The sequence below is a fragment of the Girardinichthys multiradiatus genome, chromosome 3, assembly GCF_021462225.1.
Source record: "Girardinichthys multiradiatus isolate DD_20200921_A chromosome 3, DD_fGirMul_XY1, whole genome shotgun sequence".
Classification (NCBI taxonomy): domain Eukaryota; kingdom Metazoa; phylum Chordata; class Actinopteri; order Cyprinodontiformes; family Goodeidae; genus Girardinichthys; species Girardinichthys multiradiatus.
The window spans coordinates 8,314,068-8,332,532 of NC_061796.1; the positions used below are offsets into that span (position 1 = coordinate 8,314,068).

At 40.6% G+C, this 18,465-nt stretch overlaps 1 protein-coding gene across 2 annotated transcripts in view; it reads left to right on the top strand.

Annotated features, from left to right (window-relative positions):
• LOC124865666 (collagen alpha-1(XIV) chain-like) overlaps nt 1–18,465 on the top strand; it is a 189,246-nt gene that overhangs the window by 150,378 nt on the left and 20,403 nt on the right. For both annotated transcript variants that reach the window (XM_047360966.1, XM_047360967.1), the window contains exons 40-42: nt 1,501–1,554; nt 11,622–11,675; nt 11,759–11,830. In XM_047360966.1, the coding sequence (XP_047216922.1) occupies nt 1,501–1,554; nt 11,622–11,675; nt 11,759–11,830 (180 nt within the window). The remainder of the gene's footprint in view (nt 1–1,500; nt 1,555–11,621; nt 11,676–11,758; nt 11,831–18,465) is intronic.

An 18,465-nucleotide genomic window follows, 5' to 3' on the forward strand; every position in this document is an offset into this window, starting at 1 on the left:
TGGATCATCCACTTAGACTGCAAGAAATTGCTATGGCACTGGTCAAAAACAAAAACACAGCAGTCTTTTACTTGCAGCATGCTCCATGCATACTTATAGCTGTAAAAGGTTTCTCTCTAGCTATCCAACTGACGAGCAAGTGTGGAAAAAGCAGTTGGTGTGGTTGTTTCATTTAGATAAGTTCTAACCATGCCCAGCTAACAGCTCTGCTCCCCTGTCTCCATTTCCAAGCACACCACATTCTGTGCAACCTTCGTCTGGCTTGACCAGCTGACTGACTCCAGCAGCTTCTTCTCTGTAGAAAGCCATGTATTGTCTTCAATAAATCAGTGAAGGCTATTCTTTTTTCTGTCAAATATTGAAGTAAAATTGCATTGTCGCACAAAAGAGGCAAAAATAAAACCTTATTTTCCTGAAGCACAAGGTTTATTTATCATCTAATTGATTTGCAGTTTAAATGTCCAGTAAAAAAATGCCAACATGTATGATTGTTTTTCTCTACTTGTTACCTGAAAGGAAGCCGGTTTTGATCTACCTCAACTTTGCACTTCAAAAACTTTTAATCAAAGTCCAAATACATTTAAATTAAAAATGTAGTTTTGGTTCATTATTGTGTCAAGTTGAACTAACCTTGCTGTGTAAGGAGATTAGTTATGCTAAGCATATTTTTAGCCTCAGACATCGTCGTGTTGTAGTCAAGGTATGGTTTCTCACCATCTGTGTTCTCTGCAGAAGTGGGTGCTTATTTCCTGGTAGCCATGTTTGTTGAAGTTTTAAGACTTGTGCATAAAAATAAAAAATAAAAAAACAGAAGAGCTACCTCTCCAGATGATGTGGGAGACTGTACATCAGCCAAGATCTGAACAGCGGTACGTCGTTAATCACTCGGGGCCTGTCCTCTGCAACCCCAGTCTGTAATTTGTAGAATCTTTAGTGTTAGCTGTCCTGTTTTATGAGCCTTCCACTAATACTAAAGTGCAGAGATAAATCACCTCTACACCTAATCTATGACTGGTCTTTGGAACTGGTTGTGTGCTTTGACCTGCAGGGAGGCAGCTGAAGGGGAAATGGGGCAGGAGATGGAGCAGCAGGGTCATCAGCGAGTATAAAAGACTGCCTTTGTATTGAAACTTAGAGGGTCGTTCTGTCTATAAATCAGTTTTATGTGCACTGTTGCTAAAAGATCATGAAGACAAAACTTTACCGGTTTTAACCTTTACATGTGTAGAAGTATTATTGCAAACATTCATTCAGAAGACACTCAGTGTACAACTGTATTTGATATTTCAGATGTTTGTTATATTATTAAGATCAGATGTTCTTTGAGGCACAAATAAAAGAAAAATATTATGCACAATTTTGATTAAATCTACATCATAGAATTGAGTTGCTATTATAAAAAGCTTGAAATGTCAGTTTAATAGTGTGCTTTATAGTGTAATGATGCCAAAATGTCAGCTGATTTGGTGATTTAAATATGCATATTTGTATTTCCTTTAGGGGGTTCCTGGAAGCCCTGGCTCACCTGGCAGAGATGGTCCTCCAGGAACGAGGGTAAGATATAAGAATAACATATCATCCAGTCCTCTGTGGGTTTTGGTGGTTGTTTTTATTTATTTTTTTTGGAAATACATGGTGGTCAATATAAAATTTAAAAAATAGCACATTTATTGTGAAGTAATTTTAACTGCCTGACTATTACCTAAGATGCTATTCTTAATAAGCTGGACGCAGTGACCAAGGATATAGACAAACTTGGTTTTATGTGTTCTATAGTTAAAGAAGTTATAGTTTTGTTCTTCAAGTTTGTTTGGGCTGTTACCCGTTCATGCCATGGTAAACAAACCTGTATTTAGTCTTTAGACTTACTTCAATGTATGTAATGTTGGTGTTTCTGACTTCACATCTCTAATAAACACTGGATTCTCAATGTATTTAGAGCCTCTCGATGTGTTTAACTGTATATTGGACGTTTTAAACTGTCTGCTTCATCATGTTCTGTTCCTAATCTTTCTTCCTAATATTTTCCTGTTGTTTCCATTTACATTGATCTTAGTTTGCTATTCCAGAAGTTGTCTAGATTTGTCTGGACGCTTTCTTGACAAATACTCTATCTTTTTCTGGTCTTGAGACTTAAGTGTGCTTGCACCTTTTGGTGAGCCCTTGTGGTGTGTGCGTAGCCTCAAGAAGTCTTCTCTCTGTGGTAGACATCGATAATGAGTTGTCTACCTGCTGGAAAAGATTTTTCTCTTGGCTGGGGCCTGAAATTCTTGGTGGAAAGAATTCTATAATCATCTACCAAAATTGTAAATGTCCAGGAGGGTTTCTGCAGCTGTGGAGCTTACCAGTGTCTGTTTTTTCTCATAAATGTACCAAACATTTGGTTTGAACTCTTCTCGTGTTCCTGCTAAATCTGACAGCTATTAGATCAAAAGTAGCTTGTGTATGTTTTGATAAACACCTGATTTACAACATCTCTCAGTCTTGAGATATTCCCACGTTGCTGTATTTGTGTATTTTCCAGCTGTCTTTAGTATATTGAATGCACAGCTGCATTTTCCCTGTTTGGTTTTATGCCTCATCATATGCCGTTATTTTACAAATAACGGCATCCCACCCAAGTTTTGAAAACAATATTCACAGCAAATGAGATCCCATTCATAAAGGCTCAGTGATACCAGCTGGCTGCAGTTAATGTTGGCAGAGTAATCTGGCCTTACAATGCCCGACTGAGCTGTAAATAGCAAAACAGAAGCGCAGCCAAATAGTAGGGAGTCAGCAGGCAGCAAAGAAGGTTTTGTCCAAATTTGTAATATGATAACAGAGAAGTTCTGTCCTGGCCCGGCTCCCGGAGAGGTGCAGAAACCTGCACGTAATCCATCTGCTGTCTGTTGGCTGACAGTAGTGCCGGTGCTCATCCCTTCAGTTGTGCTTGTTAGAGCCACTCCTGTACAGTTTTCCCACTTGTCAAATGGTTTCCTTCAGGCCTCATGTATGTGTTCTGAATTTTCTCACTGTGCCAGAAAAATTTAAAATTGATGAACTTTTAATAAGCAATAAATTAGGTCACGTTTTTATTTTGGCTTTATTTTAGATGTTTTATTAGATGTTGCATACATAATTTGATCACCACATAAGACAGTCTGCCACTGATTTTTTTTGGCTGTGTTGAACAATTTCACAGCATGAGCATTACAGCTCTCACATGCTATGTGTAACTAACGTGCGTTATGCATGGAACGCTGTATAAACAGTCACTAAACTCGGAATTTCAAATGCTGCAAAACTGACTTAATATTACGACTAATAATTAACTAACCACCAGGGGCGTAGGCTGCACAGTAGCTCAGTTGCTGGCTCTCTCGCCTTGCAGCAAGGAGTTTCGATTTCCAGCTGGATCATTTCCACATGGAGTTTCCATGTTGTCTTCTATGCAAATGTTCTCTCTGGCTACCTTACTTTCCTCCCACAGTCCAAAGACATCCATGCTAGGTTTCTCGTACTCATACTCGTCGTCTTCCGCCTTATCCAAGACTGGGATGCTGGGGCAGCAGACTCAGTAGAGACACCCAGACGACCTTCTCTCCAGACACTTCCTCCAGGTCCGCCGGGGAAGAGCCCAAGGCGTTCCCAGGCCAGCCAAGAGACATAGTGTGTCCTGGGCTGTCCAGACCCCCTCCAGACCCCCTCCAGTCCATAAAAGTTATGAACAGGACCGGTGACAAAGGGCAGCCCTGCCGAAGTCCAACATGCAGGGTCTGACTTAGTGCCGGCAATGTGGGCCAAACTGTTTGTACAGAGACCATATGGCCCTAATAAAGGGCCCCCGACTCCGTACTCCTGTAGCACCCCCCGCAGGGCACAAGGGACACAGTCGAATGCCTTCTCCAGGTCCACAAAACATATGAGGACCAGTTGGGCAAAAAATGAACCCTCGAGTACCCTGCAGAGGGTGTAGAGTTGGTCCAGTGTTCTACAGCTCGGACAAAAACCACACTGCGACACTTGACTATCGGCCGGACTCTCCTCTCCAATACCCTGGCATTGGCCTTACCAGGGAGGCTGAGGAGTGTGACCCCTCTATATTTGGAACACACCCTCCATTCACCTTTGTTATGAAGGGGATCCACCACCCCGGTCTGCCAGTCCAGAGGCACTGTCCCCGACCACCACGCAATGTTGAAGAGGCATGTCAACCATGACAGCCCCACAAAATCCGGAGACCTGAGGTACTCAGGGCAGATCTCATACACCCCTGAAGACCTGCCACCATGGAGCTTTTTAACTACCTCGGGGAATTCAGCCTTGGTGATGAAAGACTCCAACCCCGAAGTCCCCAGCCTCTGCTTCCACCAGGGAATGCATCACGGCAGGATTGAGGAGATCCTTGAAGTACTCCTTCCATCATCCAATAATGTCCCCAGTCGAGGTCAGCAGCTCCCCACACCCTCTGTAAACAGTGTTGGCGAAGCACTGCTTCCCCCTCCTGAGGCGCCAGACAGTTTGCCAGAATCGCTTCAAGGCCAACCGGTAGTCCTTCTCCATGGCCTCACCGAACTCCAGGCTCTGCCACAGCCCGGGTCGCTGTACGCTTGGCCTCACGGTACCTATCAGTTGCCTCAGGAGTCCCACAGGCCTACTACAGCCAATGGGACTCCTTCAGCTTGACAGCATCCCTTTCTGCTGTTGTCCACCACAGGGTTCGGGGATTGCCACTGCAACAGGCACCGCAGAGCTTTTGGCCACAGCTACGGGCAGCAGCATCGATAATAGATGCGGAGAACATGGTCTATTCTGACTCTTAGTCACCAACCTCCCCCGGAATCTGGTCAAAGCTTTCCCGGAGGTGGTAGTTGAATCATCCCTGGCCGAGGCCTCTACCAAGGCCTCTGCCAGACATTCCCACCAGACCCTCACAATGCACTTGGGCCTGCCAAGTCTGTCCGGCTTTCTCCGCTTCCAGTGGATCCAACTCACCACCAGGTGGTGATCAGTGGGCAGCTCAGCCCCTCTCTTCACCAGTGTCTAAAACATACGGCCGAAGATCTGAAGACACGACAACAAAGTCAATCATCGACCTCCTGCCTAGAGTGTCCTGGTGCCAAGTGCACTGATGAACACCCTTATGCTTGAACATGGTGTTCATTATGGAAAATCCGAGATTAGCACAGAAGTTCAATAATGAAACACCACTTGGATTCAGATCAGGGAAGCCATTCCTCCCTATCACACTTCTCCAAGTGTCACTGTCATTTACCACATGGGCGTTGAAGTCCCCCAGCAGAATAATAGAGTCCCTAGGAGGGGCACTATGCAGCACCCCCGGCAGGGATGCCAAGAAGCCCGTGTCCTCCGCACTACCGCTTGCCCCCGTAAGCCGAAACGACAGTCAGAGACCTGTCCCCAACCCGAAGGCACAGGGATGCGACCCTCCCATCCACTGGGGTAAACCCCAACACGAGACGGCTGAGCTGAGGGGCAACAAGCAAACCCACTCCAGCTCCCCGCCCTCCCCTGCAGGTCACTCTAGAGTAGAAGAGAGTCCAGCCTCTCTCGAGGAGATGGGTACCAGAGCCCACGCAGTGCACGGAGGTGAGCCCGACTATTTCTAGTCGATATCTCTTGACCTCCCACATAAGCTCAGGCTCCTTCTCCCCCAGCAAGGTGACATTCCACGTCCCTAGACCCCGCCTAAGCATCCGGAGATCGGGCCACCGAGGTCTCCACCTTCATCCACTGCCCGATCCTCTTTGCACCGGCCCCTTGTGGTTCCCCCTGCAGGTGGTGGGCCCACTGGGGGATGGCCTTGCGGCTCTCGTTTGGGCTTGGCCCAGCTGGGTCCCAGGATGAGAAACCCGGCCACCAGGTGCTCTCCGACGAGTCCCAACCCCAGGCCTGGCTCCAGGGTGGGACCCCGGCTCCGCTGTACTGGGACATGTCATGTGCCTCGATTGTGTGGTCCTCATTAAGGTGTCTTGAACTGCTCTTTGTCTGACCCGTCACCCAGAGCCTGTTTGCCATGGGAGACCCTACCATGGGCATTTATACCCCAGACAACATAACCTCTAGGATCATTTGAGCACTCAAACCCCTCCACCACGTTAAGGTGGCAGTTCAAGGAGGGGTCCATGCTAGGTTTATCCTGTTCATTTTTGCCAAGGACTGGACTTGTCCTAAGGGTAACCTACCACTCACCCACTGACTGCTGGAGATAAGCACCAGCCTGCCCAGGACCTTGTATAGATAAGCGGTTATAGGGAAATCGATGGCTGGATGGACTTGGGGGACACTCATAGGGCTGTTTCTGCCTAACTGGTTTAAACTGGGGCTAGTGATTCCTTAGCACTGTCATGAGTTCCTTGGGTTAGCATCACCAAAAGGTAAGAGGAAAAAACTGCTTCTGTATGCAAGCTGCTGCAAACCACATTAAAGTTACACAAATTTATAGGCATGTCCCAATCAGGATTTTTTTTGTCCCTGATACTGGTCTGCATTCAAGACTTGTTGATACTGAGCCCAGGTCCAAAACTCTATTAAATATAATAAAGTCAGTGCCGTGTATATTTGCTTCAATAGGAAGGGTAGGCATCTTGCAATTGGAAAGTTGTAGGTTTGATTCCCGCTTCCTCCCCTGCCACATGCCAATGTGTCCCTGGGCAAGGCAAAAAACCCCAGTTTGCTTTACCAATCTGCATTTCTGAGTATGAATGGGAGGATGTTTGTGAGTATGGCTAGTTGAATGTGGCTATTTTAAAAGCACAAAACTGATGAGTTTGCATTACTAAAATGTTTTTATTGTTTCACAAGTTACTTCAGAGGGCAGTGAGGTGAAGTAACGACATCAGGAAAAACCTCATTTAGTGAATGATTTGTTTGTTTATCCAGGCCCACCCTGCTGCATGTGGCACAAGCTGATTCTGCTTGTTCTGTTTGGAGAACAGAATCAGCATTTTTTTTTATTCAGCATAAAGCCAAATTTAATCATGCTCACATTTGGCCATTACCAGCCATCACTGTATGATGCTCACAGAAAACGTTGCATGTTTACCAATTTCAGTATCAGATGTATTTATGCTAATTTACCAATCATGATGCAATTTTAGCTGTTATCAACAGCGGGATATTCAGCAGCTGGAATGACTGAACTCAAACATTTTAGCTTACCAATTGCTAGATCAGTGTATTCCATATTTATAATTATTTACACCCATTTAAATAAAGTCAACAGTGCATATAAATTTGAAACCATAAGGAGCTAATAACCATTTCTTTTCTGCGCAACAGCAAATATCTCTGATACTTTAACTGTTAAAGAATTGACTTTTAGGTGTGTAGCAGTGCAGTCAGGCAGAGCTGAAAATATTGAAAAACAGCAGGAAAAGCTGGTAACAATCAGGTAATCAGACCTTATCAGTGCTACAACAATTCATGCTTTCAACACGCATTTGACATCAAAAAAGAAAGTAGATGAAAATCAGTAAAACTAATTGGGAGAACTCTAAAAACAAACATTTATAGTCTTGTGTTTATGGTTTTAGTGATAAAGAAATTCATAAATTTCTATGCAACCACTATGTACTGTGTACTTACAGTACTGTACTGTACTGTGCAGTAAATGTAGCCTTTTTTGGTGGGCTGTAAGATTGTCTCAGTATAGCTCTGCTCTTTTGGAAATGTGCAAGACATTTATGACATTTATAGAAGAATAATTTATATGCAAAAAGCCAGGCTCAGAGTGAAAAGAAAAAGCTCCAGCCTGCAGTCTCCTGCAGCAACAAGGTAGATCAGATGAACCAACAATAACTGTGTCTTGGGTAATTTATTTATCCATATCTCAGTGAAATGGGTCAAGAAAAGGCTAAAATTCTTGGTTTTGTCATTGGTCTTATGTAGAACATTCCAATCTTTTATGTATTTATAAAATAACTGGATGACAGGTTGTTTCCATCACCTTGGATTACACATTTGTCTCAGATATACAAATAACTTCTGCTGCTAAACAGAGACTATTTGACTTTTATTTTGCAGCCCTTTGCACAGGAAGTTTAAAATGTATTAAGTTATTGATTCATGTTTTGCATCCAACAAGAAAGACAATCTTTAGTTTTTTAACGGATCTTAAGATCTTAAAATTTTTATTCACTTTGGATATTGACTGCCTTTTTCTGTTTTTCTCAGTTTCATTTGATGTGAAAAGGGCATCTGAATTTCAAAGGTGAAAAACTTGTATCGCATGGCACAAGATATGCTCATAGAAGGCCACTTCAGAATAGTCCAATGTTTTCCTCTTAGCCATTATTGGGTGTTTTTAGCTGTGTGTTTTGGGTCATTATCCTGTTTCAAGACCCATGACCTGCAACTGAGACCAAGCTTTCTGACACTGGGCAGCACATTTCTCTCTAGAATCTCTTGATAGTCTTGAGATTTCATTATACCCTGCACAGATTCAAGACACCCTGTGCCAGATGCAGCAAAGCAGCCCCAGAACATAACATCCATGTTTCACAGCAGGGACAATGTTCTTTTCTTCATATGCTTCATTTATCTGTCTGCGAACATAGAGCTGATGTGCCTGGTCAAAAAGATCAATTTTTGTCTCATCTGTCCATAGGACATTCTCCCAGAAGCTTTGTGGCTTGTCAACATGTAGTTTGGCAAATTCCACTCTGGCTTTTTTATGATTTGTTTTCAACAATGGTCTCCTTGGTCGTCTCCCATTAAGTCCACTTTGCCACAAACAATGTTGGATGGTGCGATCTGACACTGATGTTCCTTGAGCTTGAAGTTCACCTTTAATCTCTTTAGAAGTTTCTCTGGGCTCTTTTGTTACCGTTCGTATTATCCGTCTCTTTGTTTTGTCATCAATTTTCCTCCTGCAGCCACGTCCAGAGAGGTTGGCTACAGTCCCATGGATCATAAATTTCTGAATAATAATTGCAACTGTAGTCACAGGAACACGAAGCTGCTTGGAGATGATCTTATAACCTTTACCTTTAACATGCTTGTCTATAATTTTCTTTCTAATCTCCCGATACAACTCTTTCCTTTGCTTCCTCTGGTACATGTTGAGTGTGGTACACACCATGTCACCAAACAGCACAGTGACTACCTGTAGTCCTATATATAGGCCCACTGACTGATTACAAGAATGTAGACACCTGTGATGCTAATTAATGGACACATCTTGATTTAACATGTCCCTTTGGTCACATTATTTCCGGGGGTACCATCATGTTTGTCCAGGCCTGTTACATGAGTTTATTTTTTTAAACAATTCTGTTGAAGCATGTTTGAAAAGCAACGTCTGACTTTCATTTGTTCATTTTCATAGATTTTTATTCATTAATACCTTTGTCAGATTCAAGTTATTTCTGTGATCATTTTGGGTTTTCTTTCATTAACCGAGCGGTACCAACAATTTTGTCTATGTGTGTACATTACATAGTTGTTAGTAGTTAATGAAAATCTTTTACACTAAAACCATAAAAGCTAGACTGTTACTGTTTATTTTCAGTCCTCCCTTTCAGTCCTTCCAGTTTTATTGGTTTTCATTTACTTTCTTTTTTGATGCCAAATATGTATTGAAAGCATAAATTATTGTAGCACTGATGAAATATAATTACCTGATTTTTACCAGTTTTTCCTGCTGTGTTTTATTATTTTCAGCTCAGCCTGAGTGCACTGCTCGTCACCTAAAAGCCCAGTTAAAGTATCGTGGGTCTTTTGTGTGGCACAGACAAGATGCTGTTATTAGCTACTTATGATTTCACATTTATATGCACTATTGACTTTATTTTAATGGGTGTCAATAATTATAAAATACACAGATCTAGCTTGAGATTAGTTGTAAAGAAAACAAGCTGCCTCCAGCTTTGGATAGCAGCTAAAACTGCATCATGACTGGTAAATTAGCATGAATACATATACTGATGCTGACAAGTAAATCATCTTAGTTGCAGCCGCATGGCGAGATCCTTTTGGTTGCAGCCAACAGCTGTGCTGCTAAGACCATTATACATATCTTAGCTTTAGCGGTGTTAGCTAGGTGTGGATATGATATGGATTAGGTTGGAGCACGATTAAGTTGCAGCATAAGGCCCTCTTCTTTCTTCACATTCTGTGATAAGAAAGTTACACAGGTGAATACAGGCCAGCAACACAACAACCACAATCTGACCATGGTGGCTTTATGCATCCTCAACAGTCATCAGCTTTCAGGCTCCAGGGTGTTATTGATGGACTCTAGAAGACCTTTTCAAGACCCCACAGAGAGCATCCATGTTTTAGCTGTTGTTTAATGTTTTGGCGACATCTTAGTCTGATGCGAAGGGAACTTGAAGACTTGATTTGAGATGCTGTCCATGTGTTGCATTCAGTTTTCTTTAGACTTGTCGAGTTTTTCCAAACCTTTTAAGGACTTAATACACAGCTGAGTTTTTGATCTCATGTTTGCTTTTACAGCTAATCTCAGAAATGTTTAATAATAATAAAATCTTTAGCTGTTTTGGTTTTCAAACATTGGGACTGGAGCTCCTTTTTAACTCAATAGTCAATTGTTTATTTGCTGCAAAATGGGACAATTTTGTGTTTTATATTTCTGGAGCTCCTGTTTTTAAATCAGTTTGATATAAATATGTTTATTCTGCAAAACTGAGCTACACCATGGATTTAAGGTTGTCTCTGTAAGCCACATTTATGGGCTGATGAGGATGAAGTAACCTGTATGAAATCTCATTGAGGAGTTCTCTGAATGACTTTCTGATTCGGCTTGTTCAGAGAAGCTCATGCCGTTGCTGCCTTGTGTGATGTGTACTGATGGTCATAAACTTGGTGAATTCAGATAGAGGGTGAATTTTAGAAAAGGAAAATGGCCACAGAATTGTTTTTAAAAAAAGAAAAAACCTACAGAACATATCAAAAAAATGCCTTCTCTCTTCTGATTGAATAATTTTATTGTTTATATCCTAGTTTGTTTTCTTTCAAAGGCTGAATAAGGACAGTTTACACATGTTGTCCGTACTGAAAGGCAATCAGCTTCAAAGTTCAACAAATATCCAAACTAAAATGAAAGGATTAGCTTGGCTTTGGCTTAAGCTGTTTTCCAGTAATCTGAGCCTGCATTCGGTGCCCAAATCCTACATCAAACAAAGATATGGTTCAGTTTAAACAACCCATGAATGTTCTTGCAAAAAAAAACATCTTAATATTAGTGTAAATCATTTATATGTTATATAACCTGACAGCCAGCCTGCTGACCTGCCATTATGTGTTAGAGATGAGAGCTGCAGTTACATATTAGTGGGTTCTTTAAAATGTAAAGAAATACAGGAAAGACATCTATTAGTAGTAATCTATTTAAACACCTTGAAATGAACAAAGTATATTTTTTATAATTTTAAAGTTAGAAAGGATAAAGTTATTTATACAATCTGTCTAAAAAGTGGCTAAAGGTTTGATCTGAGGCAGCTGTGAACCGCTGGGTCCAGTAATGAAGCCCACTACATTGGGTTTTAATTAATTTCCTAATTGTCTCTATTATTAAATGACTCATAATAAAAGGAGCATTAAGAAAGAACAACATGAGGCAATATGCTGAATGTATTATATCATCTCTCTTTCAGGGCCAGCCGGGTAACAGTGGACCTCAGGGAAGACAAGGACCTCCTGGACCTGTTGTAAGTCTGTTTTCATTCCAGTCATTGCAGTTATCTTTTTGTCCTGGCTTCACTCACTTTCTTGTGTTTTTCTGTTTTCTCAGGGAACTCCGGGCGCTCCTGGAGCTCCAGGACCAAATGGACCAGCAGGGCCTTCAGGTGAACAAGGAGTTCCTGTGAGTAAAGATCTTCTTCCTTTATATTGCGTTCCAGCCACTAACTAAACCCAAACAACTATCTTTATTTCACATTTAAATAACCTATTCATGAATTTTAAAGCAATTGTATAGCCATACCATAATACCAACTAACAATTAATCATAAACAGTAAATATAGATGAACCGATTAGAGTTGGGTGGCCGTTTTGCAATCCCAGTTTTGTAAAATTGCCAATCTGGACTTTACCAACTAACAATTAATCATAATTGTTAGTTGGTAAAGTTTCTTTTAAAGAGCTATGACTAACATCATTCAAAATATTGTTGCTGGCCTTCCTGCTATGAGCAGGCATGTGTTGTATAATTAATTTAAAGCAAAGGCTACATGATTAGAGTTGTAGTTTTAGGCTGTCTTTATCTTATTATAGCAATTAGTAGTGGTAACTATAAACAGTAAGAAGCAGTTCACTGTAAAAGAGCCCTCCCTGTCAGACCATGGCTGAGCTGGGCTCTCCTGGAAGAAGTTAGGAGAAAGGTACAGACAACCAAGAAGTCACTCAGACGTGGAACAGTTTTTAAAGGAATTTTCCCCCGTTATCGAGACTCATGATTGGCCTCAGGAGTTGTCTCCTACCTAGGCAGAAACATTTGATTTTATGCAGGAAAAACTATGGACCTATAAGCATCAAATGCATTAATTGATTTCAGTCTTTAGTCCAACTTTTCTTTGCTTTCTTTTATCATGCCACTGCAATGTACTTTTTCTATCATGTAAAGCACTTTGAATTATCTTCATGCGGAAATGTGCTATACACATAAACTTGCAGCAGTCTTCATGTGTATTCTAGAGAGGATGTACATCACCTTGAAATTCATATCACTTGAACCTTTCACTCATCAGTTTGATTTTTAGCAATTTTATGTTAAACAAACAACACAAAGCAGTGCAATGGAAAAGTGAAAGGTAAACTCCACAATTTGCAGAATTTCAAAATATAGATTGAGATATTAACATTGTGGCGTTTATTCACTCCCACTGAGTCAATGGTTTTCTATCAGCAATGGTTTTCTTTTTGCCACTCTTCCATAAAGGCAGGCCTGGACTGGGACAAGAAATTGCCCCGGGCATTTTGAGCAAAGACTGGCCCACCATGGAAAAACCATGAAGCCTATGAATGGAAAAAAACAAACGTGTGACAGTGCTTGCACAGTGTCTTGTTGGTGTATATGTACCTGTCTAATAAACTTAAACCTACACCATCCTCCCAGTACCATTATTCTAAAAATTACTTAAACCAAAATGCTGCTTGGTCTAGTTAACCTCTGGAGCAATGTATATTTGGACAGAGAGGAATAGAGGTGAGACATGATCATTGATGAATATTAAGATTGTAACTGAGTGATATTTTCACAGAATGTGTACTCATCACATCAATGAGAGGTCACGTTAGACCTCCGAGGCAGCCACACTCAGCGCAGCAACTCAGAATATTTTGTCAAACATGGAAACCTTTAAGAAGTATAAATTTAACAATAAACAGTAATATAATGGCCAAATTACTGTTCAGTAAAAACAAACATAAACAAGGTCAATCTATTTATCTTTACCGTTTTCAAGTACAAGTAGGGTGGCTCTATACTATACTCATGCCATATCATAGTTACAACCGCAAGGCTGAGAAATTAATGAAGGGCCTTAAGAACGTTTTACCAAAAAGTATTTTAAATTGAACGGTAACATTTAATCATTGAAAAAAAATAGAGGTAATTAATATCCACAAGAGTTGCTGCTAAATGTTAAGAAAATAAGACAAAAAGACAACTTGTCTAGAATAAGAAGGATATTTATATGCACATAAAAGACATACGTTAAATTGGTTTCTTTAAACGTCATGCAACTTTTATGTTAATGAGCAGCAGCACATCTCCTGGTAAATCCTAATTTGATTCAATTTAAATTATATCTGCAAGTGTAGAAGGTTAATGATGAATAATGGCCTAATCATTAGGTTTTATGTGAACGTTTTTGCTCTGTTGAGCTTTAGCTGTTGCTGAGTAAAAAGTACTGCATAGTGCACTTATATCAATTAATAAACACTTAAATATTTAACTGCCTAACTAATAAACACTATATTTAACTATCTAAATGAATAAAATAAAGTTACTGAAGCACTAAGATCACTATCAGTAGTAACAGCCTACATGTAACTACTGACTGTGTTAAGAATTAGCAAGCACAATGAAATAAATGTCCTGTGGTTGAAATGTGACAAAATGTGAAAAGTTAAAGTAAAATGAATGCGTTTGCAAGGCACTGAAATATGTTGTTGTCATTGATACATTAATCAAGATTTAGATTCTCCAAAAGCAAACCTCCTGTGTTCTGTGCTTTTAAAAGTGATTTAGGGAAACAAGTCTTACATGAAGCAGCTTTTATTTCTAAAGTACTCTCATGTTTTATTTTGCCTTTCAAAAGAAAAAGAATTAGCGACACAACACAGACAAGGCCACTGAATAGACTTTGGGTGAATCTGAACTATGTGTGGTGCTAACCATAACAGATGACACTGTGGTGTTGGTGACAGCTAATCCAGTCCTGGATCAGCTCTCCAGACTTGCAGCAAGTTTGGCTCTTAGAGTCGATCTATAAATCACTGACACCCTCACCATTGTGCACACATTCAAAAACACACATAAACCAATAAAATCTGTCTATTAAAGATCGTCTCTGCTTTCAGCCTGAGACAAATAAAAACAAAAAATCCATATGAATTTGTGCACATGTTCTAAAAGTATTAGTTTAAAACTTTATATTAAAACCATATCACTGATTCAGTTTTTATTTTGCTCACAGACCGTTTAGAAACACTTCATCTGAATATTTTTTATATTGTTTTTCATCTTAAATACAAGCATCCAGTTGAATCTGGAGGAAAGTTTTTCTGCCTAGGTTGTCCAAGTTGGACATATCTGACCACATTAGAAACTTAATTAGATGTCAATAGGTTTGTATTTGTGAAAGCTAAATAGCATTTAAATCTGGAGGGTAGCAGAGCTTCAGTTTCTTGACTTGAGTGACTAAAATTTAACCCAGACAGCTGTTTTTAGAAAACAGACATTGCATCTGGAAATGCTGTGCTTCATTTATCAAGATCAGTAATGATGAAACTTTAGGACTAACTTTTTAATAGAGATGAACCTAACAGACCTGGTTTATTGTTTCATAAGCCCTCCTTTTGGCCATAACTCACTATGGTTGCCATATATATATATCTATACAATCGTGCCAGATTGTCAAAGCTCCCGCTGACATCCCAGTTCTGCAGGGGTTGTGGGTTGAACCTGGACCAGAGTCTAACTGAATGTGGTTTCCAGTCATCCAACCACCTGAGAGTCTTTTTGAAATTTATCTTGCCTGACCTGATAGTGAGCAGCCTCACGTTTGCCAACAATGAAAGAAAGGAACTCAACAATCTTCTCGGGAGTGCTTCATCAGTCCATGTTTGACGTGCTGAGAGAGAGGAAAGTCAGCAGAAGCATTCTTCTCTCTGCGTTTGAAACTCAAGGTTTACAGTGAAAAAAATCTAAATCGTCTCGTTGGAGAAACTCTACACATGCATGACGTGAAGGAAAGTCAGCTTTGATCAATAATAAATCAGATTTTTATGAGCAATGCTCATATCGCCTTTATTTACCTTGCGTTTCCATGTCACCCTGATAAGACGGCAGACATTTATGTGCCCGGATAGATTCACAGGATTATGGCTCATAGAAGAGGTCCAAGATCAGGACTTTTATTGTTCAGGCCGTCACCATTATTCAGCAGCTGTGTCAAATGTTGGCATGGCCTTCTCTATCATCAGCTAAATTATATGCGTCCTCTTTCCTACCAAACACTCATCCTCGCCCTCATACACAAGCTTTCAAGGGCATTTTTCTGCTCAAGATAAACAAGCCTTCCTTTAAAAGTGGTAACAGCTTTTGAATAAAGTTGTTACAGCTTAGATTTAAAGCACAGAGCTCCTTAGCCAGGAAATATTTTTTCTTTTATATGCCTCTGGATTACAATGACAATGATACGCTCATGTTTGGCATGTGGGTACAGCTAAGCCTTGGTTGTGTTGACAATGGCAGAAAGCACATTCATCCAAAGCACAGATGTCAGTCTCTGTGAACTCGCTAACTTTGGGGCCAATGTACTAAATTTGTCATAATAGTTTAGGTTTTATTTAATGCAGTAAAACGAGATTATATAATATGGAGAAAAGGGCAGATAAGGGTAACAAATGGTGACATTGGTGGAGAGAGGGAAATGAAAAGATTATTTCTGAGGGAAATATGTTCCGTGAATAACTAATTTTCTCCCTTACAGATTTAAATTTTTTAAATCCTTAAATACATTTTATTATCAGACAAAGATAACCTGAGTAAATACTACTGACAGTTCAAGCAATGGTTTTGTTTATTAAGGGCAAAAAGCTATCCAAACCAAGTTGGCCCTATATGAAAATAATTTTCCCCTAAACCTAATAACTGGTTGTGCCACCCTTGTTTGCAACAACTGCTATCAGGCATTTGCAAGAACTAGAAATGACTCTATTGCATTGCTGTGGAGGAAATATGGCCCACTTTTTTCACATCAGAGGGGTTTTAGGATGAGCAATCTGTTTAACCCTCTAATGACGAGAATTATTTATAGGCCACCTGAATTTACTTTCATTTTAGTCCAATAACTGATTGCTTCTACCCCGTTTTCCAAGACGGCTTAAAATATGTATTAGAATGTGTTTCTAACTGTGCAGTAAGAGTTATGTGTCAAACAAAAATGCATGCCCGTCTGCACTGACAGGGATGACATTAAGAGGGTTAAGGTCATGCCACAGCATCTCAATTGGATTTAAGATGTTGGAGGCATCCAGGGGTGCACTTGGATAATAATCCAAGTGCACCCCAAGTGTGCTTCAGTTTAAGGTCATGAAGTTATGGCTGAACATTCTCCTTCCCACATTTTCTGGATAGGTCACCAGTCCATCAGTCCGTCTATTTAAGTAATTTTTTTTACTTGTCTGGCTGTAATTGAGACTGGGTGTGAGGAGTGAAAATTTAATACAACTTTTTAAAGAATGTGGTTAATCACAGTCACTCAGTAATTTAACAAGAAAGCAATTCCTTTTTATTACATGGTTGGTTTGAATAGTTGTTTCCTTAATTCAATTCAATTCAATTCAGTTTATTTATATAGCGCCAATTCACAACACATGTTGTCTCAAGGCACTTCACAAAGTCAGCTACATACATTCCAATTAATCCTAACCATTGAACAGTGCAGTCAGAGTTAGTTATTTATTCAAATTGGATAAAAAGTTTTTCTGTCTAAAGAAACCCAGCAGATTGCATCCAGTCAGTGACTTACAGCATTCACTCCTCCTGGATGAGCATGTAGAGACAGTGGACAGTGACTGGCGTTGACTTTGCAGCAATCCCTCATACTGAGCATGCATGTAGCGACAGCGGAGAGGAAAAACTCCCTTTTAACAGGAAGAAACCTCCAGCAGAACCAGGCTCAGTGTGAGCGGCCATCTGCCACGACCGACTGGGGGTTTGAGAGAACAGAGCAGAGACACAAAGAGAACACAGAAGCACTGATCCAGGAGTACTTTCTATGGGAAGGAAAAGTAAATGTTAATGGATGTAGCTCCTTTAGTTGTTTCACCTAGAAAGAAAGAACAGATAAACTCTGAGCCAGTTTTCAAGGTTAGAGTCTGAAAGAGAGCACATAGAGTTAGTCACAGTAAAAGCTCAGTCAATCGCCATGTCTAGGAGAGAGAAAGGGTTAAACACTAAAAGACAGAGCTGTGTGGATCATCGGTAGAGGGTGAGCATTAAGTTGTTGCCAGCAGAAGGTCGGACGATGCCCCTCTCCAGAAAGGTGTCACAGGTAGACAAAGAGACAGGCCAGGTGTAGCGTCTAGGAAGAGAAAGAGAGAGAACATAAAGTTAAAAGCTGAAATAATAGCAAATAATGCAGAATTAGAGAGTAGTGTGAGAATGTAGTGAAGAGGGTGAAAGTGGTCATTATGTCCTCCAGCAGCCTAAGCCTATAGCAGCATAACTACAGAGATAGCTCAGGATAACCTAAGCCACTCTAACTATAAGCTTTATCAAAAAAGAAAGTTTTAAGCCTAGCTTTAAAAGTAGACAATTTGTCCATCTAGAGCCCACTGATGGCCATTGTTTTACTAAAAACTGCAACGATTGGGATACCTCTCTCTGTCAGATTGACAATAACCATTGGAAAAGAGAGGGTGTCAAACAGGTAGCAGAAATGGAGGGTGTGTTTGCACCTCAACCATAACTGAGTCGGTTTAGGCTAAACCTGACTCCCCCTTACTCCATCCAACAGGGAGGGAAGAAGACGGAGGTAAACAAAATAAGGAAGATAGCTCAGGATAACCTAAGCCACTCTAACTATAAGCTTTATCTAAAAGGGAAGTTTTAAGCCTAGCCTTAAAAGTAGACAGGGTGTCTGCCTCACAGACTAAAACTGGAGCTGGTTCTACAGGAGAGGAGCCTGATAACTAAAGGATCTGCCTCCCATTCTACTTCTAGAGACTCTAGGAACCACCAGTAAACCTGCAGTCTGAGAACGAAG